This window comes from Aulostomus chinensis, chromosome 13 (genome assembly GCF_037954235.1).
Source record: "Aulostomus chinensis isolate RoL2024-O1b breed Wild chromosome 13, RoL_Achi_v1.0, whole genome shotgun sequence".
Classification (NCBI taxonomy): Eukaryota; Metazoa; Chordata; class Actinopteri; order Syngnathiformes; family Aulostomidae; genus Aulostomus; species Aulostomus chinensis.
This window is the reverse complement of record NC_141332.1, coordinates 22049414-22071200: the sequence shown is the minus strand read 5'-3', so window position 1 is coordinate 22071200 and position 21787 is coordinate 22049414. Positions and strand designations below refer to the sequence as shown.

At 42.5% G+C, this 21787-nt stretch overlaps 1 protein-coding gene across 1 annotated transcript in view; it reads right to left on the bottom strand.

Annotated features, from left to right (window-relative positions):
• fgfrl1a (fibroblast growth factor receptor like 1a) overlaps positions 1-19675 on the bottom strand; it is a 68154-nt gene extending 48479 nt beyond the window's left edge. Inside the window, exons 1-2 of the mRNA XM_086222097.1 lie at positions 19229-19675; positions 17578-17681 (exon numbers count right to left, since the gene is read on the bottom strand). Coding sequence (XP_086078223.1) covers positions 17578-17641 — 64 coding nt within the window. The 5' untranslated portion in view covers positions 17642-17681; positions 19229-19675. The remainder of the gene's footprint in view (positions 1-17577; positions 17682-19228) is intronic.
• Between the last annotated feature and the right edge of the window lie 2112 nt (positions 19676-21787).

Genomic DNA, 21787 nt, shown 5'->3' with positions numbered 1-21787 from the left:
AATTTGATACCTCAAAATACACATCAAATTGGAAGGATGGAAACCTGATGTACGTGTGTGTTTGTGTGTGTGTGTGTGCGTGTGTTTGCCCACTTGTGTGAAGTGGTGGCAAGCAAAATAAATTGCAGGCCTTTAAACTTTGGTCTGTTTAGTCCATTTAGGGCTCATGCCACCCCCCCGGTAAAGTGGCTCCACATGACAATCCGGAGCACCTTGAAGATTGTTTGTCTTCTATAAAAGACACCCAAAATATGCACACCCTCCCTCTCTTTCTCCTAAAATGGAGGCAGCGGGAATGTGTAGGTAGGTTAGACGTGCACATCTGTTATTCTGTAGTCTAATGACAGGAAAATACAGCCCACATCAGAGACACACACTACTCCCACAGACGCAGCAGCTTCCAACTCAGAGCTGCATAACCTCGATATAAAGCAGAGCAGGGATCAGTTCATACGCTTGGATCTTTTACAGGTCACTCCGAAAACAACAGCAAAAGCAGGGTTTCATAATTATGTAATTTATACTGACCATCCACCTCGCCAGGCTCACCAACCGGATCATTACACGTTAACGAGCACGACTCGTAGAGGGTGGCGTCCTGGCCGATGCCGGGAAGTGGGATTTCGAAAGTGAGGGTCAAACTACGCGGACCCAGAACATTTTCAGTTATTTCAAATCAAAGAATTTACGCAGTGATGAGCATACAGAAGACATCCTGGATTACACTGGACGGTGCATTTAAGTTGGCTGGTTTGCTGTTGTTAATCTGTGTCGTCTCTCTTCACTTCCAGCTACAAGTTATGCAGCTACCATTTTCTGATTTCACCACGAAGTCATGCAAGCATGCAAAAAAACTTCATGAGTAATTGATAAATGACTTTTTTGGGGGGGCTGAAATATCACTTTTTAATGTCAACAAAACGTCCATGGAAACTTGGAGAATTGCACGATAGAAGTCTGAAAAAGACTAGACCTGTTAAAAGTGGAGTGAAAACCTGATCTGACCCATTTAGAAGGTGTTTCTGCAACATGTGAGCCCCATGGCTCGGGGATGCAGAGGAGAAAACGTGGACAGTTGCCAGCAGCTTCCCGGGGAATAAATCAGGTCCTGATCTAGCCTTCAGGAGCTTGTCTTCTGACTTTAATACTACTTGTATGCCTTTGCAATTTCACACATTAAATTTAGTAGATGTAACACATTTGGGTTTGTCATTAACACACTTTCAATGTGCTTCCTTTTCCTACACAACACATTTCTTTGAAGGATCATAAAAGATCATTGCCAGCTCATGTCTGCACACGGTTCTATTTGTTCGAATCTGACTCACTAATGCCTTTCACAGGCACTTTGCTTCAGTGAAATTATGTCCAAAAATCAATGGCATAATTGTCTGAAAATGTAGAATTGTATAATATTTTTCACTAGAAAGAGCACACCTTCATTCCATCATCTCTAGTTTCTTGAAAGCAGTCAAAAAAACCCTCTTCTACCTATCTTAAATCCAATCAATCACTCCAGTGCTTAATTTTTCTTACTGCTAAAAATATGTGCTACATTTTTTCTGGGGGGGGGGGGGGGGGGGGGGTTGCATATTTTGGCAGTGTGTGACAGCCGGGACTGCCCTTTATGTTTTGGTTTGGATGAAGCGATTGGTCTTTTAATGCCCTTAACGTTCCACTGGTCTTACAGTCAGATGGGTCTGCTGAGTCCAACACAACGTTGTTGTTGGCAGGGAAGTGAGACTGGAGCGAGAGGAGAGAGCCCAGGAATGCTTTTGATGGAGAGCACTTAACAGTAGGACACAGCGTTTATACACTGCTCGAGGTGGAGGTGTGTGTTGCTCTGTGTGTGTGCGCACGCTGGGCCCATGTATCATAGAACTGGATCCTCATGAGATTCCTCTTATTATTGAATCACTTATAAATGTTACCTTTGTTCTCACTTGGAAAAGCTCGAAGTTTATACGACAGCCACGAGGTTTATCCGTCGACGACACGCTCCAATGAAAATTTGTGTTAGCACCATTCATATTATCCCAATAATCAGAAGTCTGCTGTTTCAGTCAGGCTTTCAGAGACGTCCCCTGCTGTTGTATCATCTGGATTCTCTCCAAAAGCCCCTGTTATCAAGTCCATTCTCTTAATTTCATTACCGCCACAGTTTGTTGACGCTCCACTGAGTGGTTGTGAAAGTTTTTCTTTTGGAGGAACAAAAGATTTACTTTCTCTAACACACACACACACACGCACTATTACCTGTCTTATGCCTTAGGCAACAGGCAGGTACACATTAAGTTGTCTTCCTTGAGTGTGCGCACACACACTGTCTTGTTCTGACCCACTCACTTCCAGCCCATCAATAGGTCAACTGCTGCTTGTTACTCCATCCTGACAGCTAACACAAGGCCTGAGGCAGGGGGAGGACATGCTGTCATCAGTGAAAGGCTACATCACACACACTCACTTATACACATAAAACTAATGGCCGACACTATGGTCTCTCACACAAAAGAGAAACACACAGCCGCCAGAAAAACTGTGGAATCTGCTGAGTGGTTGTTACGGCAACCCGATCCCCTCCGCGACTCACACCATCGGCTCTTTGAGAGCACCAACACCCACCTTCGCACATGGAGTTGTAAAGCCTTTTTATTCTTTTTAATAACATATTTTATGATCTGTTTCTCATTCTTGCTTTCTTTTTCAGTCCACTCTCTCCATCCTCACCTACTTTCCCTGCAACTCCTTTAATATTACAGTATGTTCCTTCCTTTAACTCCTCTGGCTGCAGCACCTGTCTGCTTGTACTGGAAGAAAAACTTTTTCCACAATCAGGATTAAAAATAAATGCTACTATTAGGAGGAAACACACCAAACAAGTAGTCTTGTCAGAAAATCGCCAGTATTTCCTTAATCCTCATTTAGAGATAGACCATTCCATGCACGCAGACTTGAATTGGCCCCCAACTTTTTGTCTTACCACACGTTCACACAATTACTTCCAAAAATATCAGTGTCAAAATCTCATGTTAATGTTCTCTGAAACCAGAATGGTAAGGTGCAAAATAAACCGCAAACCTTTTCCTTTTGGGTTTAGACTTGGCAAGAATAATCCCTTTGCTAAACGCGCTTCCTGCCCTATAAAAACATGAATAATTTTTAATGGCAAGACCTTCAACGAGAGAAAAGATTTTCAAAAATAATTCATTTAACTGTGGACAAGGCTATTAAAAGAACAATATCCCACTTTGAAATCCAGTCGTTCTTTTATGCAACTGTGCGGAAAAATGTCTAATACTCAGACTCTTAAAACACACCAGGCACATATGCGGGCGACCAGGCGGTGGAGCCGAGCGGGTCTTTTTACCTGCTACACCGGCTCCGTCTGCTCCGTATGCAGATATATGCAGCAGTGTGCCAGGAGTGCGTTAGAGGGTTTTGAGATTTTTGCAGGATCCACAGTGACAATCTTTAAAACAGAAAAGTTTTTTTTAAATTTCTTTAATTTTCTGCCATCAAATGAATAATCAAACTCAAACGCATAATGTATTCAAGGAGAAAACTACGGTGTTCTTGTGGAAAAATTGGTGAGAAACAAGATTGTTCATCTCCCAAGTGCACTTCTCTTCTTAGCACTGAATGAGTGTGGAAAAAAAAAAAGGACGTAGGACGTAGTTGTAATTATTTTGACTGATATTGCAATTCTGATATGATTCACAATATTAGAAGGAATCATAACTCTTCTAGTGATTCATATTTGAATAGAAATGCATTGAAATATTAATGGTGAATTTATGATGTGGACCTGTAACAAACAAACACATATTTCCGCTGCAGACTGAGAAGGGTGCTTTAATCTCTCCTCCTGCGATTGAGATACTGCATCAGGAGTCATCTGGATTTTTTTTGTCCTATAAAATTTTGAGATATCAGTCACCAATTTATCTTTTTTTTTTTTTTTGCCATTTGTCAGTGTCATGGACCAAATTTTGTATTCTGGGTCACAAAAGAAGAATCCAGAATGGGGCGAAGATTATTTCCATAAACTGAAACATTCTTCTTTTCACAATTTCACATGGACTCAGAGAGTTTGCTTCAAGTTTATATATATATATATATATATATATATATATATATATATATATATATATATATATATATATATATATATATATATATATATGTGTGTGTGTGTGTGTGTGTGTGTGTGTGTATATAACACATTCTATAAAGATACTGCTAATAGCTACATCCAGCTAACGGCCTAAAGCAGTTAATCCAAAACAGTTAATCCAGCTTCTAGTAAATATCATCTAAATCTGTCCATCAGTTTTCAAGATATCCCACCAACAAATAAACAAACCTACACTGATGATTACATTACTTCCTTGACAGTAAAAACAAAAAAAAAAAATGATGCAAAGATGACATACTATTTCTCGCCATGCACACACATTCAAATATAGAACACGCCACATTAGTGAACTGTTACGGGACATAAATCTGTGTGGTGTGGCAGATTAAGTTATTTCAGATCTCGCAGACTGATATTTAATTCTGGACTTTCACAATTTCTATGAACTAAAGAGTGACATCATAAAGGTGGAGAAAACCAAACATCCAAATATGTAAACCACTTCACTAGTTCCCTCCGTCCAGCGCTCGACAAACAATTGCTAGGCTGCAGAGTGTGTCTCCAAAACTGTAACTGCGGCAGGTGTCCTCGTGTGCGTGGAATCCAGGGTCGGGTCATTGTACTAGTTTAGTCACCGCCGGGTCACAAGTCGGGTCAGACCACAACCAGTGGGCACAACGACCCTCTGAGCCAAACAGAGAGAAGTGACTATCATTAGTTCGTTGACTGCTAAAAGTAAATTATGAGCATTCTCAATGCGTGTGTGTTTATGTGTCTACACCAAAGAGCACATTGTGCCTGACAAACAAGACATAGTTGGCACAGGCAAGGAAATAGTTAACAATCTGCAGTGTGCGTGTCTGCGCGTGTGTGAACCGAAGCAGCGTCCTCGACCTGACTTTTATCAGCATTCTGGAGGCAGACAAGATTACACATTAACAGCAGTGATAACTAAGACACACAGGCATGCACACACACACACACGCACACACACACACCTGCTGTGGTCCACTTTAGCGATAAAGAGGTGAATATTTGCCGTACGGGAGCCTTTCATATGGACACAACACACAGAAAGAAGGAGAGGGAGGAAGATATAGGGAAACAAACACATACAATAAAAGAGATACGCATTATAAACATCTCCATGGTAACAGCATCCTGGTAGTCTGACATAACACGTCAGACAAGTACTCCTGGGATTCCAGCAGGTGACCGTGTAGACAACAATGAGTTTTTCTTATCAATGTGACTAAAATTTGAATTAATTAATTCATTCATTCATTTACCTGACTATTTCAGAGCATGCTTCTGCAGAGGTTACTTTAATATTACTGCATATTTGAGGCGACCGACAGTTTTATTCAACCTGTTTGTGTAAAAAAAAAACAAAAAAACAACTTCACTTTTAATCTTTCATGAAGACCCTTCAATCATTATATCAACGCTGACTAGAATGCATTTTTAATCTTCTTTTTTCCCTCCAAAATTCAGCTAATTTACTTTACTTAAGTGACTTCTTAAGTGTTTCTGAATTACAAACCTGGGTTGTACAGTTACTCTCATTTTTCATATATTCCAATAGTATGAGGAACTTTAAGTATTTCATTTTCTAACAAGAATTGCACTCTTTCTTCCACTTTGGATATTTTTTTGTTTTGTTTGGATAATTAAAATTTTCAGTTAAATTGAATTTCATCGACTGTCAGGGGGTCCATAGCAATAAAAGTGTTCGTATAAACTCAAGTATGTTTAATATCATTGTTCAGCACTCATTCGTCTCTCTCCTGCTTCCTCTTGTACTTCCACCTTCTCTCCACCTGTGTGTTTTCTGGTTCACTGGGTGGGGAGTAAGACATTCCAAGCATGTACACGCGCACACACACACACGCAAACACACACACACACAAAATCATGCCCACCTCCCACATTCCACACCGATCCTCGACCGTGTCTAAGTCCATTTGTTCAGATCAGGTCATTGTCTCATCTTAGCCTACTCCGTGTGCGTGTGTATGTGTGTGTGAGTGCGCTCGTGCACGTGCCTGTTCATTTGTTCCTTTTTATATTTCATATTATGTTACAACCCATAACGACAAAGCAGAAAGATTTTTGGTTGACAAAGAATCCAAAACTAAAATTTGGTCAGGTTGTTGCTGGGGATATTTTGGGACTATGAAACTGACCCCCCGTCTTTTCCTTATGATTAATAGGGGAATCAAAATGACTCTTGGATGGATGATGACTGTGTTTGTGTGTGTCAGCGCGTACAGTCGGCTATTTGCCATGACGCATATGGCGTGGCAGGAACAAACCCTGAGAGGTGTTGATTGATAGTGGACATTAAACACCCACGCACAGACACACAAATACGCACAATTCCAGATAGCGCCTGAAAGTAGTTCGATATCTCATCCCTGTATACCTGACAATGCTATTTCAACTCATGTTTTCCTCTCATCCTCCAGCAAACATCTGAATGTGTCTTTTTTCATTACAGATGTAAACGGGATTGATACTTAGATTGAAGGTCATGACGCAAGTGACTGCAGCGGAAATGACTAATGTAGGAGGCCACTGAGTGATCAATGTTTTTTTTTTTTTGACGATTACTGCTGTTTAGACTAAATTTAATTCTATTTCCAGGCTGTTTTGACAAGATATGTGCAAGGACAGACAGGTGGACATGTGAGAGGAAGCGCTGCAGCTGCAGCGGGAGGTTTGACTTCCCGTATCTGTCGAAGAAGTTCTCATTTGAATCCAAAACAATGAGCTTTTCCTGAACTTAACCAAGTGTTTCTGTGCGTAAACCTCACCAGAATTTGTCAGAACTGTTGCATCAGAGGGAAGGAAGCTACAGCCGCATGAGCTGGAGGACTTGCATGAGCAACGCAAGGTTGTTTTCACATTAACCTGCGAAAGGGAGAGAGTTTGTGTGTGTGTGTGTGTGTGTGTACTGACTTGAAACATCAGTTTAGGTGCGTGTGAGCATGATCTGTGACAACAACTGTGGTCCGATATGCAACAAGCATGTGGTGGTTTAACGTGTTTTCAACTGGCTTCTTCTATGAGAACAATCAGAATTTTATTTATTACATCTCACTACTTTCCATTACAGATAGAGCATTTACTGCTGAACTACACCAGAGATCTGTCCCCCCCCGCACCACCGTGTGCGACTGCCTCTCTAAAGCTCTGACATCACAACAGTTAAATCCCAGAAAGCAGCCCATAAGTACCTTTGTTAATTACGTGTGGAAGAATAGGCCTGTTGTGTCATGGTGTGATAATGGTGCCAGCACAACAGAGGGATTACCTCTGGATAATAAGTATGAGCTGAGCTGACCAGTGTGATGAAGGACCGTGTAGTGGGAAATAATTAACACAGCTAACTGGTCCACAGGCCTTTCAGCCAGATGTCAGCAGTGTGCAGTTACTGGCAGAGGATTAACGTCTTGAGTTATTCCACTGTGCCTGCGACCAATATCTGGAGATTCATGTTTTTGTATTTTTTTGCAAATCTGGTCAATGTTTTCCTGGTATTTGGGGAAAAATGCAAGTTATGCTAGTCATGCTGTTCTCTGCTGCTTTTTTCAATTATTAACAATAATCAAAACAGTCTACTTTGGCTGCTTGTGGAGCCCCAAGAAACTTCTAGCGCTCTCTGGCTGCACACATCGTCTCTGGCTTACCAACTTTGGCTTTTGATAGTTCACGAGCCAGAATTCTACCTTTCTGTTGACATTTTCTGTTGCATTAAGTAATCTTCAGCCACAAGCTCAGGTCACATAGTCATTGTGCAGGTTCGGACTTCGGAGGGTCCTGTGGCAGGAAATAAACTGTTCACAGCTTGCATGCATGGGAGATGGACGCAACAGCTCTGAAAGCTGATTTATACACTTGCCAGGTCCAAGACGAGCCTACGCCATAGTCTGGACACGGAACCCATCTGAGTCTGCGTCGACTCACTGAATTCAGGATCAGGTGCATCATACCCCTTAACAACAGCTACGTTGACTTCATGATGGTGAACGTGGGGAGCTATTATGGCACTCATCTTATACAAACGTCTACCGTTTGGGGACATAACGATCAGCCCTATGCATGTCCCCCTCCAGAGTCCCGTCTTGTTGCACCCACCCCCACATCTCTCACACTCTTCTCACATTCCCCCTGCAGTATGGATTCCACATCAACAGCTGGCACTGGGGAAAAAAGACGAGCGCATGTGTGTCCCCACGAGCCTGTTTGTTTTCAAATATGTGCCAGTTTTCTTGACTGCAACTAATTCCAACAAGAAACAGCTTCTAGTCTTTCCAAAAACACCGTCGACGGTATCTTTGTCTGCACTAAACTACAAATGTGAAGAGCTCAACAAGACAAGACTGATACGTCAAAGCTAGGAGCTACAGGAAAGTCTTTCCTCAAGCTGTCTGGCTTAACATCCTACCACTAATCAGCCTCTACTTCCTGAGGTCAGAGGTCATCTGTAAACAACCTTGGTGAGAGAGTGTGGCTGACTGTCCATAACATGTCGATCACATTTAAGACGAAGGTATTTTTGGTCAGGCTAATCTTGTGTTTCTGTCATTCTGTCCATCAAGACACACACACACACACACACACACACACACACACACCCCTCTCCCAGGGTCCTGAGTGCTGCATCAATCACCCCCACCCAACTTTATCTATCTGACAGACTAAAGCCCAAAGAAAACAAGGGTCTGTGCCTCCTGTCCCAGCGATCACCTTTCAGCATCTTATTTGTCAGGGCATCAGGAATAACAGCTGGGGACTGTGTGTGTGGCATGGCGGGGGGGCGGGGTTAAAAGAGTCTGGCTGAGGGATAGGCAAGGAGGAGAGAAAGCAACAAAGTAAGTGGCAGAGGAATTAAAATGTCAGAGGGGGAGATAGAAGGTGTCAGGGAGAACAGAGAGAGAGAGGCAGTAGAGGAGAACACAAAGGTGAGCACCACCCAAACAGCTTTGATGAGTAAGAACGACTGGAACCAAGTTTCTGAATTGAGACAGAGGCCTCTTTCACACAGCCTGTTCAAAGCAGGAATGTTGAACCGTTAGTCCATCTTGCAATTCTTCATGAGAAGTTTTTGTAGCTCACCCGCTGGTGAAGGAGGCTACAGAGCCAAAGTGATATCTGTGCAAAAGGTAGAGCTGGCAAGGCAGGACAGCATCACACTAGATGTCACAGTGATGCTTTAAGGTCTATTTATACACCTGCGTTCAATCCTGTGACAGGCCGAGTCCATCTGTGACGTGTAACGTGACAATCGGTGCAGTTAATGATCATCACAATCACTTGGAACACACACACACAGCGCAACACAGCAAAACCAGTGCAGCAGTACAAATATTCACAACAGTGTAGCCGACATGAGTAAGACCACAGCCCAGGGTTGGTGTTGACCTGACACACAAGTATAAATCAGCCTTTACGCGCCGTCCCAGCATGCCCTCTATTATGACTGTCCGGCGGTGTTATGGCTGCTTTGGTTCAGAGTAAATGAACAAAGATGATATAAAGAGTTCGTAACTCCAGAATCTCTGTCAGTGACAGGTAGAGAAGATTAAGGAGTGAAAGCAGCATGTGTGTGTTGTCCTGTGGGGATCCTGATGTGTTATTACAGTCTCCTCTGGTGCTGGCATGTGTTTTCTCTGACCCTCACATACACACTCACGAACAAACCCTCACACACACTCCCCCTGACCTCTCCCTGATCTACTGGCTGACCTTTGGCCTTCAGTGCTGTAGCATTGACCAAACATGCCTCAACCCCAGTGAGACCACAATACAGGGCTTTGACCCCGTGACCCAAACACTGTGCTATATTGGAGAAAGACAGCAGAGGGCATTGACAAAGAGGAAAAAGTTTAAGAAATATTGTGTAGATGAGGTTTTAAATCGTCTTGAAATGGAACAGGAAGTCAAATCATACTAATAAATCCTAAAAACAACGTCATCTTGTGTGCTGCCAAATGAGCAAAAGGCCACAGAGACAAAAAAAAAAAATGCAACAACTGACAAATAGAAATGAAAGTATGTTGAATATTTGAAGGAGAAAATAGACGTTTCTTTATTTCCTCACATTGTTTTCAAGCCTAGTAAAAGTACCCCTTCAATTGTGAGCGCACACACACACTCCCATCAAAGTATTTTGATGTAAATTTTGGATTGTGTTTGAAGAGGTTGATGGAAATGGCTACATGACAAGAGCCTCTCCCACTCTCCCAACTTTTCTGAGTGACACAGGAGATGAACACCTGTTTTTTGAAAAAGCTCTGAGGAAGTCAACCTTCTCAGATGATAATTCTTCTCTGGATCCAGCAGAATAAGATGGCTTCTTCAGTGTAAGAGGTTATTCAACCCTCTTGAGCAATTTCCAGCTTTGACTTTCACAATTTCTCTGCGCAAAACCTTCCTTCGTTATCTTCTCCCTCAAGTCTTCTCTCATTTACAAAGCCGTCTCAAACACACATCCCATCCTCACATCAGCGTGACACATCAACCCCCACAGAGAACGTCCAGACAGCCTCATTACTGCCCCGCCATTAGCAATGTCTAAGCAAACACTGACTTTATCTAAGGGTGGACTAATAGCCTTTAACATTAACAGGCCCTGTAAAACTCTTGAGGTGGAGAGCAGTGGTTGGTCTGTGCAAATGAGGGAATTTAGGTGGAGAGCGCAAAACACAAACATTTGGATGCGTTTTTAATTCCCCAAGGATCCTGTAGATATTAGCCTTCCTACGAATGTAAAATCTGCAATTTATAATAAATACAATTAAAAAACAAAACAAAACAAAAAAACAACCTAGCCTTGTTATCCTGGCCAATCGCAGTAAGTGGATCCGGCTTTAGCCTCTGGTCTTTTTGAATTGCTTCAAATAGAACTAAACTGAAGTGCTAGCGGTTTTGTTCATGCTCAGTCTGCAAATATTTCCACTAATATTCTGGCACTTAACAACAGAGAAGACAGAACAAATGTACAAGAGACCAACGTCTCAATTTTCACTCATTGGCATTTGGATTCTTTGAAGCAGCCACACCTGTAGTGGTCCAACAGCAAGCCAACATTTGATTCGTAAAGATTTAACAAGAGGAACTCACTTGGTCATTGTGGTCCCTTAAAGCTTCCCATAGCCTGCTAAGCAGCTCGTAACAGTCACACATTAAATGTTATCGCTTCCTCTCTCATTTCAAAAATAGAACTGTCTCAGTGATCAATAAAGCAATAACAAAGACAACTGTTTGCATTCTCTAAAAAGGTACTTTCCTTGTATATACTGTAGATGGTAATGAAGACTAACATGTTTATGGTGGCCTGGGGCTGGCAGGCAGATGCCCATCACCACCTACAGGCCGTATAATGGCTATCAGCATGTCAAATGGTATTTACGATAGCTAGCTGTGACTTAGGACACGCTGCACAGGCGTGCACACACACACACACACATACACACACACACACACACCCCAAGAGCAGGGTGGACGTGATTTACTCAAGTGAGTCAGTTTAAAATGAGGCAAAGTTGTGTGTTGTTTGAAGTGTCTGTCTGTGGTATGCAGTTGTTTCCTTTACAAGGAATCAAGATGCACACCTCCTCCTCCCTCTCCTCTTCCCCCTCCACCATCACATGAAGATACCAGCAGACTGCGGTCACCAGGACCCTTTTTTTACTCTGATGGTGTGAAAGACGGCCGATGATCATTAACTTGCACTGATGGAGAAACTCTATGAGAGATGTTGGTCCTTACTGGTCGGTGGTATTTGTACTGTGTCACTGCTCATTTATGTCGAGCAGTGTAGGTAAATTACAACATGCTACTGTTCAAGATACAAGATGCTCAGGTTTAGGTAATTACTATGACATGTCATTGAATCAACGTTGTCTTCAGGACAGACCAGTTCAAAATGATCACAATCACCCTAAATAAGGACCTCACAAGGACAGCTGGTTCTGTCCTTGTGTGGCTGGACCATATCTGAATGGTGGTGGGGCTCAGCAAATCAATATACTGCATGCAGCTTGAATTAGCATGTTGAGATCTAAAAAAAAAGGAATGACTACATGAGATACTGCTCTGTTTACGACAGCTTCCGACAAATAACGTCTTGGTTCGGCAGACTAAGCGCAGTTTAGTTCATCGCTGCCTGTGTAATTCATTGCAGCGCCGCTTAGCTTGAGAACCCATTACTGGAGTCGCATACATGTCTCTTGGGTTTCTGCAACGGTTCTGAGCTCTGCTAGAGAGCCAAGTTTTCTTCTCTGGTAAGTGTGCCTCCTCCTCCACTCCTCATTACCTAACCGCACTTCTCCCCTACCTATCATTGTTAGCATTAGCATGCTAATGGCATTCCTGAGTGATGAGTGTGTGGAAAAGGAGGTTATGTGATTGTGTGTGTGTGTACTCTGTTTATTTACATGTGTTAGTCATATTTATGGTTAGGGTCTATGTGTATGCGGTTGTTTACCATCTGTGTCTCTCTGCATTGATAATACTCTCGGTTCTGACTCCGTTTAGACAACCAAGATGTTTTGTTTTTTTACTGTGTTTGTGGCTCACATTTAGTGTAACAGCAAATGAATCCTTTCATCCGTTTCCCTCCCTTCCTCCAGATAATGGGTGGTCTATACAGGACAATCCGACCACGGAAACATTAAAGTGTTTAGAAAGGACCGTGCAGCAGGAAACCACATGAACAAACCCACACTCATCTTTTAATTTTGCCATTATGCCAAATCTACTTCAAATGATACGGCGTAACAGAGGACGAAAGCACAGAGCGAGCGTGTGTGACTGGATGATACACGCTGCGCAGCATTTCGTCTAAACATCCATCCCTGCAGGAGTAACTTCAACAATCACGTTAATATTATCCTTTCTGCCTTGCCGCACTTGTTTGAAGCGTTGAACAGCTGGCTTACGTAAGGCTGATAACCATCTGACATACACGTGGCGCATCACATGCACGACTAATGTATGCAGTCGTGTATGTGGAGGCACATGAGCCAAGAAACAAACACAATTCAGTGCACCCAAACGTTACTTGTGATTTATTTTCTTAGGTGCTCCGTACACCTCACCTGCTAACGGATTCACCATACACTTTAGGACATTAATTCTTTTTTTAAAAATTTTTTTTTTATTCAAAGCAAAGCAACATCTGTTCTAAATTTTTCCCCTCTGTAACATGCAGATGAATTGGTCTAGAAAACAGTTATTTGATAGCAACTATGTGGAAGAAGAGGAGATAAATGAGACACACCTGTGAGCCGAAGGAGGGAGGGCGAAAAAAGACTCGACAAGAAGATGATAAAGAGAATTCCTGGACAACCTCTACGCCTTTTAAAGAAAATCAGTGAATTACATATGTAAAATAAGAAAAAAAGTTTTTAAAAAAGGGTTAAAAAAAAAAGAAGTGGATAAACCTGAACAATCCTTGGCTGAGGAAGTGTGCTGGCCTCTGGAGCGTGTTTGGGAGGAAAGTGTCTGTCTTCCCTCGGATATGATCGGAAGCTGTTCCCTGCCTGGTTTAGCGCTCCATACAGAGAGGCTAAGTGCCAAGTCTTCCTGCCTGTAACTCTCCTACTACTCTGACTTGGAAGTGTGAATGATATAAACTTTTCCATACTCAATTTTTGATTTGAGAGCTTTTGGTTGTTTTGCCAATGATCTGAATCCATCAATATTGATTTAATAACACTGCTTTGGTCAACAGGGTTTTTTTTTTTTTTTTGCAGGAAATCTCATTGATTAGATATTGGGGCTGCAGACCAGAGCAGGAGCATAAGAGTGTTGAAGATCATCCGCTGAAACATGGGATGGGACATTTTCAACTACGCACATCAGTACATTCACTGGTCTGTTCCAAATGTGTGTTCTATAAATGCTAGGAAGGGTCTTGCCTCGCCTCTGGAGGAGCTGCTTTGGAAGAATTGTTGCTTGTGATTGAGAAACACCCCTTAACTCTCTCTCGATCCTCTCCGCCTTGACATCCGCGCCAGCTGTAGGCCGGAGGCGTGGAGTTTTTTGGGTTATCCATACATCCCATTCTTGGAAACAGAGTATCGCTACAACACTTTGAGGGAATTCACTCGTATTTGGCTCACACATCTGAGTGAACTTGGACACGAGGATGAACTGAAAACATTTTGGTGTTCAAAGGTCACTGTAACTCACAGGGACAAAATATCTCAGGAGCAAACATCCGCTGGGACTGAAGTGAAGATTTTGGTGGTAGAGGGGCAAAGTCACTGTGACAAATATCGCAGTGGCACACAACAGCACAGCAGGATTTGCAGTTTATCTCTTCCTCTATCTCTCTCTCTCTCTCAGCCAGGTTTCCCTCCATTCATGTCATTCTTTACTTATCTGGTTTAGCTGTCTTTTGGAGCAGCCCAGCAAGGTTCCCAGAGATGCCACTGTCCCTGCCTCCACTGGATAACAGGCACTGACAGTGGAAAACAGACTTCAGCGCCATCTCATCAGCCAGACAAATCCCACGGATAAGCAAAGAAAAATAAGGAAAAGAAACTTTTACTAATTTTCACTACAACTAACTTGACCTTTCTGGCATCAATTAATAAAGAATTCAATTGGGCACACAAAAGCGTTCAGTCTTTTCATTATTATAAGCACGCTGTACTGATTTTAGGGAAGGTGCTGAAAAACAGAACCTTCTGGGTTTGTACAGATGTGCTTTAACGTTTATGGTAAATGAAGGTTCTTTGTAAAGGAAACAGCCGGGGAAAAACAAGGCCAGAAAACACTCATGTTTTCAATCCTTACGCGTCTCCTTATGTCCTGCCTGTTATTGTTCATTGTGTTTGTGCAGTTGCCCTGAGTAACCAACCTCTGGTTTGCATATTTCTTGGATATCTCAATAATTGCCAAGTCACTAATATAAATCTTTCCTTGTGTTCTTTTTTTTTTTTATAGTGCAGTAAAGAACACAACACGCTTTTCTGGTTTATATTTGATATAACAAATAGTCCTGAATCAAAAATTTTGCAATGATATTGCATACGTTTTGGTTCATTGAAGAAGCTTCAAGCCCTCATGAAAGCATGACGGGTGACATGTGATTCTGCAAATCCACTCATTTCCTGTGAAAGCAGGAAACTAGGAAAGGCTTTTAGACACTGATGGTGTTTGCATTGTAGCGCAAAACAATGATGCGACTTTCTCAGTCTGGATCATGTTTTTGTTGCAGCATTTTTTTTTTTGGACAGCAAAACTCTTGGAGCTTCCAGAGTATATAAAGCCCCAAGTTGTACTTTACTGTCCCATTGGCGGCTTCAGACACGAGAGAGATTAAGGGCTGTGCAGTATGGACAAAATCATACACCCCAATATAAGTTCAAAAAGGTTGTTTTTTTAAAAAATAATACTACTGGATGCAGGAGTGCCGACGAGTTACCAACATTTTGAAAATCATTTTCTGTCTAGTTCAAAGCAAATCATGTCAAATGTTTGTCATTCTTTTTGCCTGCTTTGACTTCCTTTCGATTGTTCTCTCTAACGCCTCATCCAGTAAAAACCTTAAGATGATATTCACAGAACAAAGAAGTTCAAACCGCAAATTCACAGCGACGCCGTGAAAGCAGCGTTCCCCACACGCACAGCACCAAAGAAGGCCGTCTACTCAGAACTGAACATGCTGCAAAATATAAAATGACAGAAAAATGACAAACTTGGTGCACACAAATTCTCTCGGCCCCCAATTTCTTTGCTTCATGTTGAACATACAGAGATTTTTACATTTCTTACTCGGTTTACATCTGCCTGTCAGGCAGCTCAAGTTTAGCTCATCGCTAGCTACGGGAAAACTTCAGTTTCCAATTTGTAGTTAATTACATTTTGTCCTTTCCTCCCACTGCTCTCTTGCCCTCACATCCCCCCCCCCTCCAAATGTGTTTCCTTCCCTTATCCGCTTTTTCCCCTCACCTACTTTTTTTCTTTCCTTATGTTCACCTTTTCTTTTATCCACAATGTTCATAGTCTTTCAGTGTCCCACCACTTTTCTCCTCTTCACTCTGTCTTTTCTTTCCTGCCTTTCACCTCATCCCCCCTGCTTCTGTGTCTAAGTGCTGCCTGCCCTGGTTCCATTGACAGACTGCAGGTGGTGAGGGGGAGGAAATGCTGTGGCACTGCACAGCAAACATCCCTAATAGGCTAATCTAATCTCATCTCTTTGCGGTCTATGGCCCTGTGTTTACTTTCGGCCCCGTGTCTGCACGTTGGCCCGGCCTCGCCTCGCTGAATGCAGCTTTGTTCCTGCTGAAAACTCATCATCAGTGTGATCTCAGGAACAGGCGCCAACTCCATGACCGTCTGCCCGTACTGCCTGCGGGCGGAGGACACATTCTCCTCTATATGCTGCATGTGTCGCTGCTGTTTGTATTTTCAGTTTTTGTTGTTCGACTGGAGGAAATACAGTAGCGTGCTGAGCTGGGAGAGACGTTGACCCTGACCACCCACCTCCCTGAGGGGCTGTTCAATCTGGATTTGTGGTTGAAACACTTCATTTTACACAATGGCCTGCAAGACTTACCACCAAGGTAAAGAAACCACAGTTGAAGGATGAGTGCTGAGCAGAGGTGGGTTACATGGCGCTACAATAATACCACAATACGTCAGCTTCTTTCCATGATCATGTTCATTTAAAGAAGCTACCCTTGCGGCATAATACCGTCAGGATTAACATGAACGTTTGCCTTTAAACAAAACGGATCCATCTGTCCTTTAGTTGGATTTCTGTAATTGTCCCTGGGGAAATTTGTCTTGGACATTCAGGATGCTGCATTAAAAAGCACGAGTAGACAAGTGCACCAAGAAGGATGCGTGTCTGTCCCACATCCACTTCTGCTCGGAGTTCCTGCTTTTAATCAGAACCCTGTACCTGACTGGCGCAGTTTGTCTTCTGAATACGGGACATGGGAGGGCTCAGCCACGACCTCCCTCACCTGTTCAACTCTCATCTTCTTGAAGGGTGTTTGTAAGGGATGCTGTCACCACAGGTGCACGGGCCTGTTGTTTATGGGCACCCAACTAACTCCTCCACGGTGAAGCCAGGATTAGCTGTATCACAGTGTGCAATTATCATCATAGGACGGTTGTAGTGAACAAATATGACGCAGCACAGCCCCTTCAGAGTCTAAATCTCTCAAGCAAGGTAAAATGACAGTAAGTTTCATTATAATAAATACACACACAAAAAAAAGGTTTGAGCGAAATTGCAAAGTGATGAGAGAGAGAGAGAGAAACCGGTGGTTTATCACCGTGTTTAAAATCAAACTTTCAGCCGCTTTACAGCAGCAGAACACCAGACAAACTCCTGGTGAGACTTCACCATCACCTGCAGCCGTTTGTTTTATTTCATATACCTGACGAGTGTATTGGTAGTCACTCTTACTCACCTCTGGCAGCGGTGGACATCAGCAGCACCTCCATCACCAGCAGACAGAACCAGAGATGCAACATTTTGGTTTCGTGAAGGAGAAGCAAACCCCGCCTCTTCCACCTGAAACAGGAACGACCGCTCTTTTACATAGGTTTCTTTCCAAAGTTTAACTGGCAGACACGCGTTCTATCCTCCACCTCAGATGCACATTTCAACCACGACAGAACTCCTCCACTTCCAAGTCTCCTGGATTGCCCACTGTCACACAGTTTGATTCATTCCAAAAACTCACCAGCCGCCTTCATTATTTCACAATCTGAGAGGATTTTTTGTTGATTAAGTGCTGCCAACAGGCAAAACAGCTGGCGAGCATCGATGTAAAAACCTGCATTTGATTTTAGAAGGAAAAAAAATTGTCTCTGTTATCCCTCCAGCGTATCGCATACCTGCCTCTAATGGTTTTGTTGTCTTGTAAAATGTTTTCGCCGATTTATTTTTCTCTCTCCTCGTGATTTCACTCATTTAGCTTTTTTTTTTTTGTGCTTGTTGTATTTCTATCGCCCTGCTCACGTTTCAGCATGGAGCAGAGGAAAGCAAAAATCTTAACCGTCTTGTTTCAAAAAAAGAAACATCTGGATCGTTCCGACGGAATAAGGTGTCGGTCATCACCTGGACTCCCGTGTGAACCTGCTCCAAGTCCATCACACATGAGCGGAGATCTTCAGCTCTGCTCCGTCTTTTCTCCTCACTGATTTATTCTGTCCACCTGTCCATAAGTCTCTGCTTACAGGGCTTCTAGTCCGTCCACCACATAAATTCTTCTCTAAGCATTAAGGGAGGTTATCTTTAAACTTTACAGGCTGTATCTTTGATAGGTACATGTCAGACTCACCACAGTTCACCAGAAACTGCTTCTCACTCTGAATTATTGGACTTAATGTGACCATCAAGTGGAAGTTTTTAACCATTGTGAGCCTGGTTTTAGTACTTTTTTTTTAATACAAAAATAACTGTGGTGTTTAATCGTATAAAGATGTATCCAGAAAATAGTAGTACACTTATTTTTGTGACAATAGAAAAGCAAAGTAATCTTTGGTTAGTACTCAAACAAGTAATAAATGTATTAAACCTAAGAAAGCACATGGAATTTATACACAACCTGCAGGCTAAAAGGAGATTGTAATTCAAATTTAGACATTTTCTATGACTTTCCCACTCATTTCATTACATTTTTCATGTCCATATACAAGCAATTTGAACCACCTACCACAGTATACTGAAATTAAAGACAAGCAGTGTGGTTTGATGCAACATAAACGTGAATTAAAGTAAATCAGTATCAACCAAAAGAGATTTTCCCCTCCGTACTCTAATATGCAGGTATTTCTGAAGCACTTCTCCAAACATTTCTGACTTTATTTATTTTTCAAGCACTATTCCAGACTTGGAAATTACTATTTCCAAAGTCCATGAACGTTTCCATGTTTTTTTTTTTTTTTTCATGGAACCTGAATAAAGCAAAACCTTGAACAAAGTTCAACTTAACCAGAAAAGGAGACCAGAAACTTTATGTGGGATGTATGAAATAAGACCATAAGAAGCCCAAACGAGTGAAGGACCTTCAGGGTTGTTCTGTATTTCTGGTTATTAGGTAAAATGGGACTTACTGTCAAACTCCAAGCAGCGATGAGGTACCGGCCGTGTGTTACCCGCTGGTGACCTGCCCGTCTACCATGCCTCAATCCCGCACGCAGCTCCCCGCCTCTCCTCCGGTGACTCAATGAGTTCAATAACTTAATCAAACCGGGAAGAAGTCGCAACTCCCGGTAGACCGCGAAGCTGAGTCAGGCAAGTGTGGAGGGAACCTCTGACTCAAACAAGAGTGAGAATGAAGTAAAAGAGAATATCAGCAAATATAAGATCTAACACGTGAGCGCTCACAAGGCTGCAGTCATGAAATGACATGTAAAGCGAAGGAGACCGCAAAGGGAACAAACAGATCACGACCTCCCTTCAAAACGCCACCTAACAACCATTAACGGCTAATTTCCTAAAAGATGGAAACCTGCACACTATATCCACATTTCCTCCAGAAGCGGGTCACCGTCCCAAATTTCAGCCGCAGGCAGGAAAACAAACTGCGTCGACAGACTGTCCCAGCACGGAACTTTCAGCCAATCAGAGAGCGGGCCAATCAGAGAGCTGGCCAATCAACGGGGAGGAAGGTGCGGGACAAATTTGGAGCGGTTTGGTTTGGTGGTGCAGGGGTGGGGAGGGTGAGGGGACGCTGTCGGGCACTCGACCACCCCGTACTCACCCGACTGCCGGGCTACGGAAGGTGGCTGGTGGCAGAAGTCATTAAATCGTTACCGAGTAATCACAAACGCTCAAATACTTGCAGTAGAGTGCTGAGTACACCTGAGAATCAACAGAAGAACAAAAACTACAACGTAGGCCTATAATGTTCGAGTTATTGAGGTTTAGACTGCAGAATCTACATTGTCAACTGTTCCAGTCATGGATGGTGAAACACTTTGCTTGGGCCCTTGAGCCCCGAGTCACTATGTGGACAAACACTGCCACCTGCTGGCAGCTACGTGCCATCACAGAATAATGCGTGCAATACCTTTAACATGCCTACAAGTAGAGGTGACAAATACACTCCTTACTTAAGTGATATAATATGATAGGATAGAATAGAATTGAATGGAATACTGGAACCAGGTTTGATGTCTGGAAATTTGAAAAAAAAATAAAACAAAAGGAACAATCCTGAAAACAAAAAGTACAGTATGCATATTCTGAAAATATAAGGAGCGCAGTTGCAGGTGTTTGAGTTGAAGCGTAGAAGTGTACAAGTAAAAAAAAATTGTCTGAAAAATGCTCAAGTATGAACCTCACAGGTACCTGAAATCTCAGTCTGAAGAGACAAAGTATGTGTTATTTGTTAAAAGCCTCATAAGCTTCAGAAAGTCTGAAGGATCCTGCTTTTTTTGATAGCAAACCAAAAGACAACTATGAAACTGTAACTTATTTTATAATATTTCTATTTATTTTATATTCACACAATTGTACAAATATTACAGAATATCATTTATGTGTATAAATTTATACACACCAGCATCAACATCGACACCTGCTCAATTTACACTTACACTGGTTATAAAACACGGAATAAGAGCATTCTATTCTATTCTATACAGTAAAGCAGTGCCACCTTCTGGTGATAGGAGGAACAGCATAGCAAGGTGCCACCAGGAAGACGAGGATGTGACAAAGTACAACTACTTTACTGGATTCAACTCAACAGTTTTTGTGTGTATGTGTATTTTTGTACTCGGTGTCTTCATTATGTAGCACGAAAGTCTGTTTTTAACAATTCAACAAGCAGCTGGATAAAAATGTCGGAAAACAACTTGTAATCACGTGACTAAAGCCGTCTGGCGGCCACTGTAATTTAAAAGGGGAAGTCACATGATGTATGTATGTATATTAATGTGTATATATGTTTGTGTGTGTGTGTGTGTGGGGGGGGGGGGGCTGCTGAGTGGAGAATGTTGATTTGACAGCAGATATAAACGATGGAGTGGATGTTGCTGCTGCTGCAGGAGCTGATCCATCACCTGAGTATCACCAGTGGTGAGTGTTAGCTTCCACTCTCTGAACTTTTCCTAAACTGAACATATGTGTTTGTTCCTAACTCTAACCAGGCCAGGCTTTAACCCCGCTGCATCAGAGAGTTAGGAACAAACCACTAAGGTAGCAGTACTGGTTGGAAGACTCACTGATCTTAGGTTGAAACCCTGTTTTATTGAGGCAGTTCCTATTCTATTTTGAAACAACTTACTTGTGTCTTTGTTCTTCTCTTTGTTTTGTGTGCTTCCCTCATTCCGTGATCACTTGGGCCTCCTCAGTTCGTCAGTCGCCCTCAGTCAGCTGCTTGTCTGCCCTCCTGTTGTTCATTGCCTCATCAGTCCAGCTGTAGTGTAGTCCAGTTGTAGTGTAGTCCAGTTAAAATTGAATCCAGCTGTAGTTCAGTCCAGCTGTTTTTCTGTCCCTGTGTTGAGTTTTCCCCATGTATGTTGACTCTTATTAAGTTTGGCTACATGTTTTATTAGGGCCTGAGCCTGAAGGCACTTAGGGGCAAAGACCCTATTGTGTGTGCTTAACTATTCTGCCACTTTAATGCCTAATTTAACCCCCCTAAACACGCTCTAAATCTCACC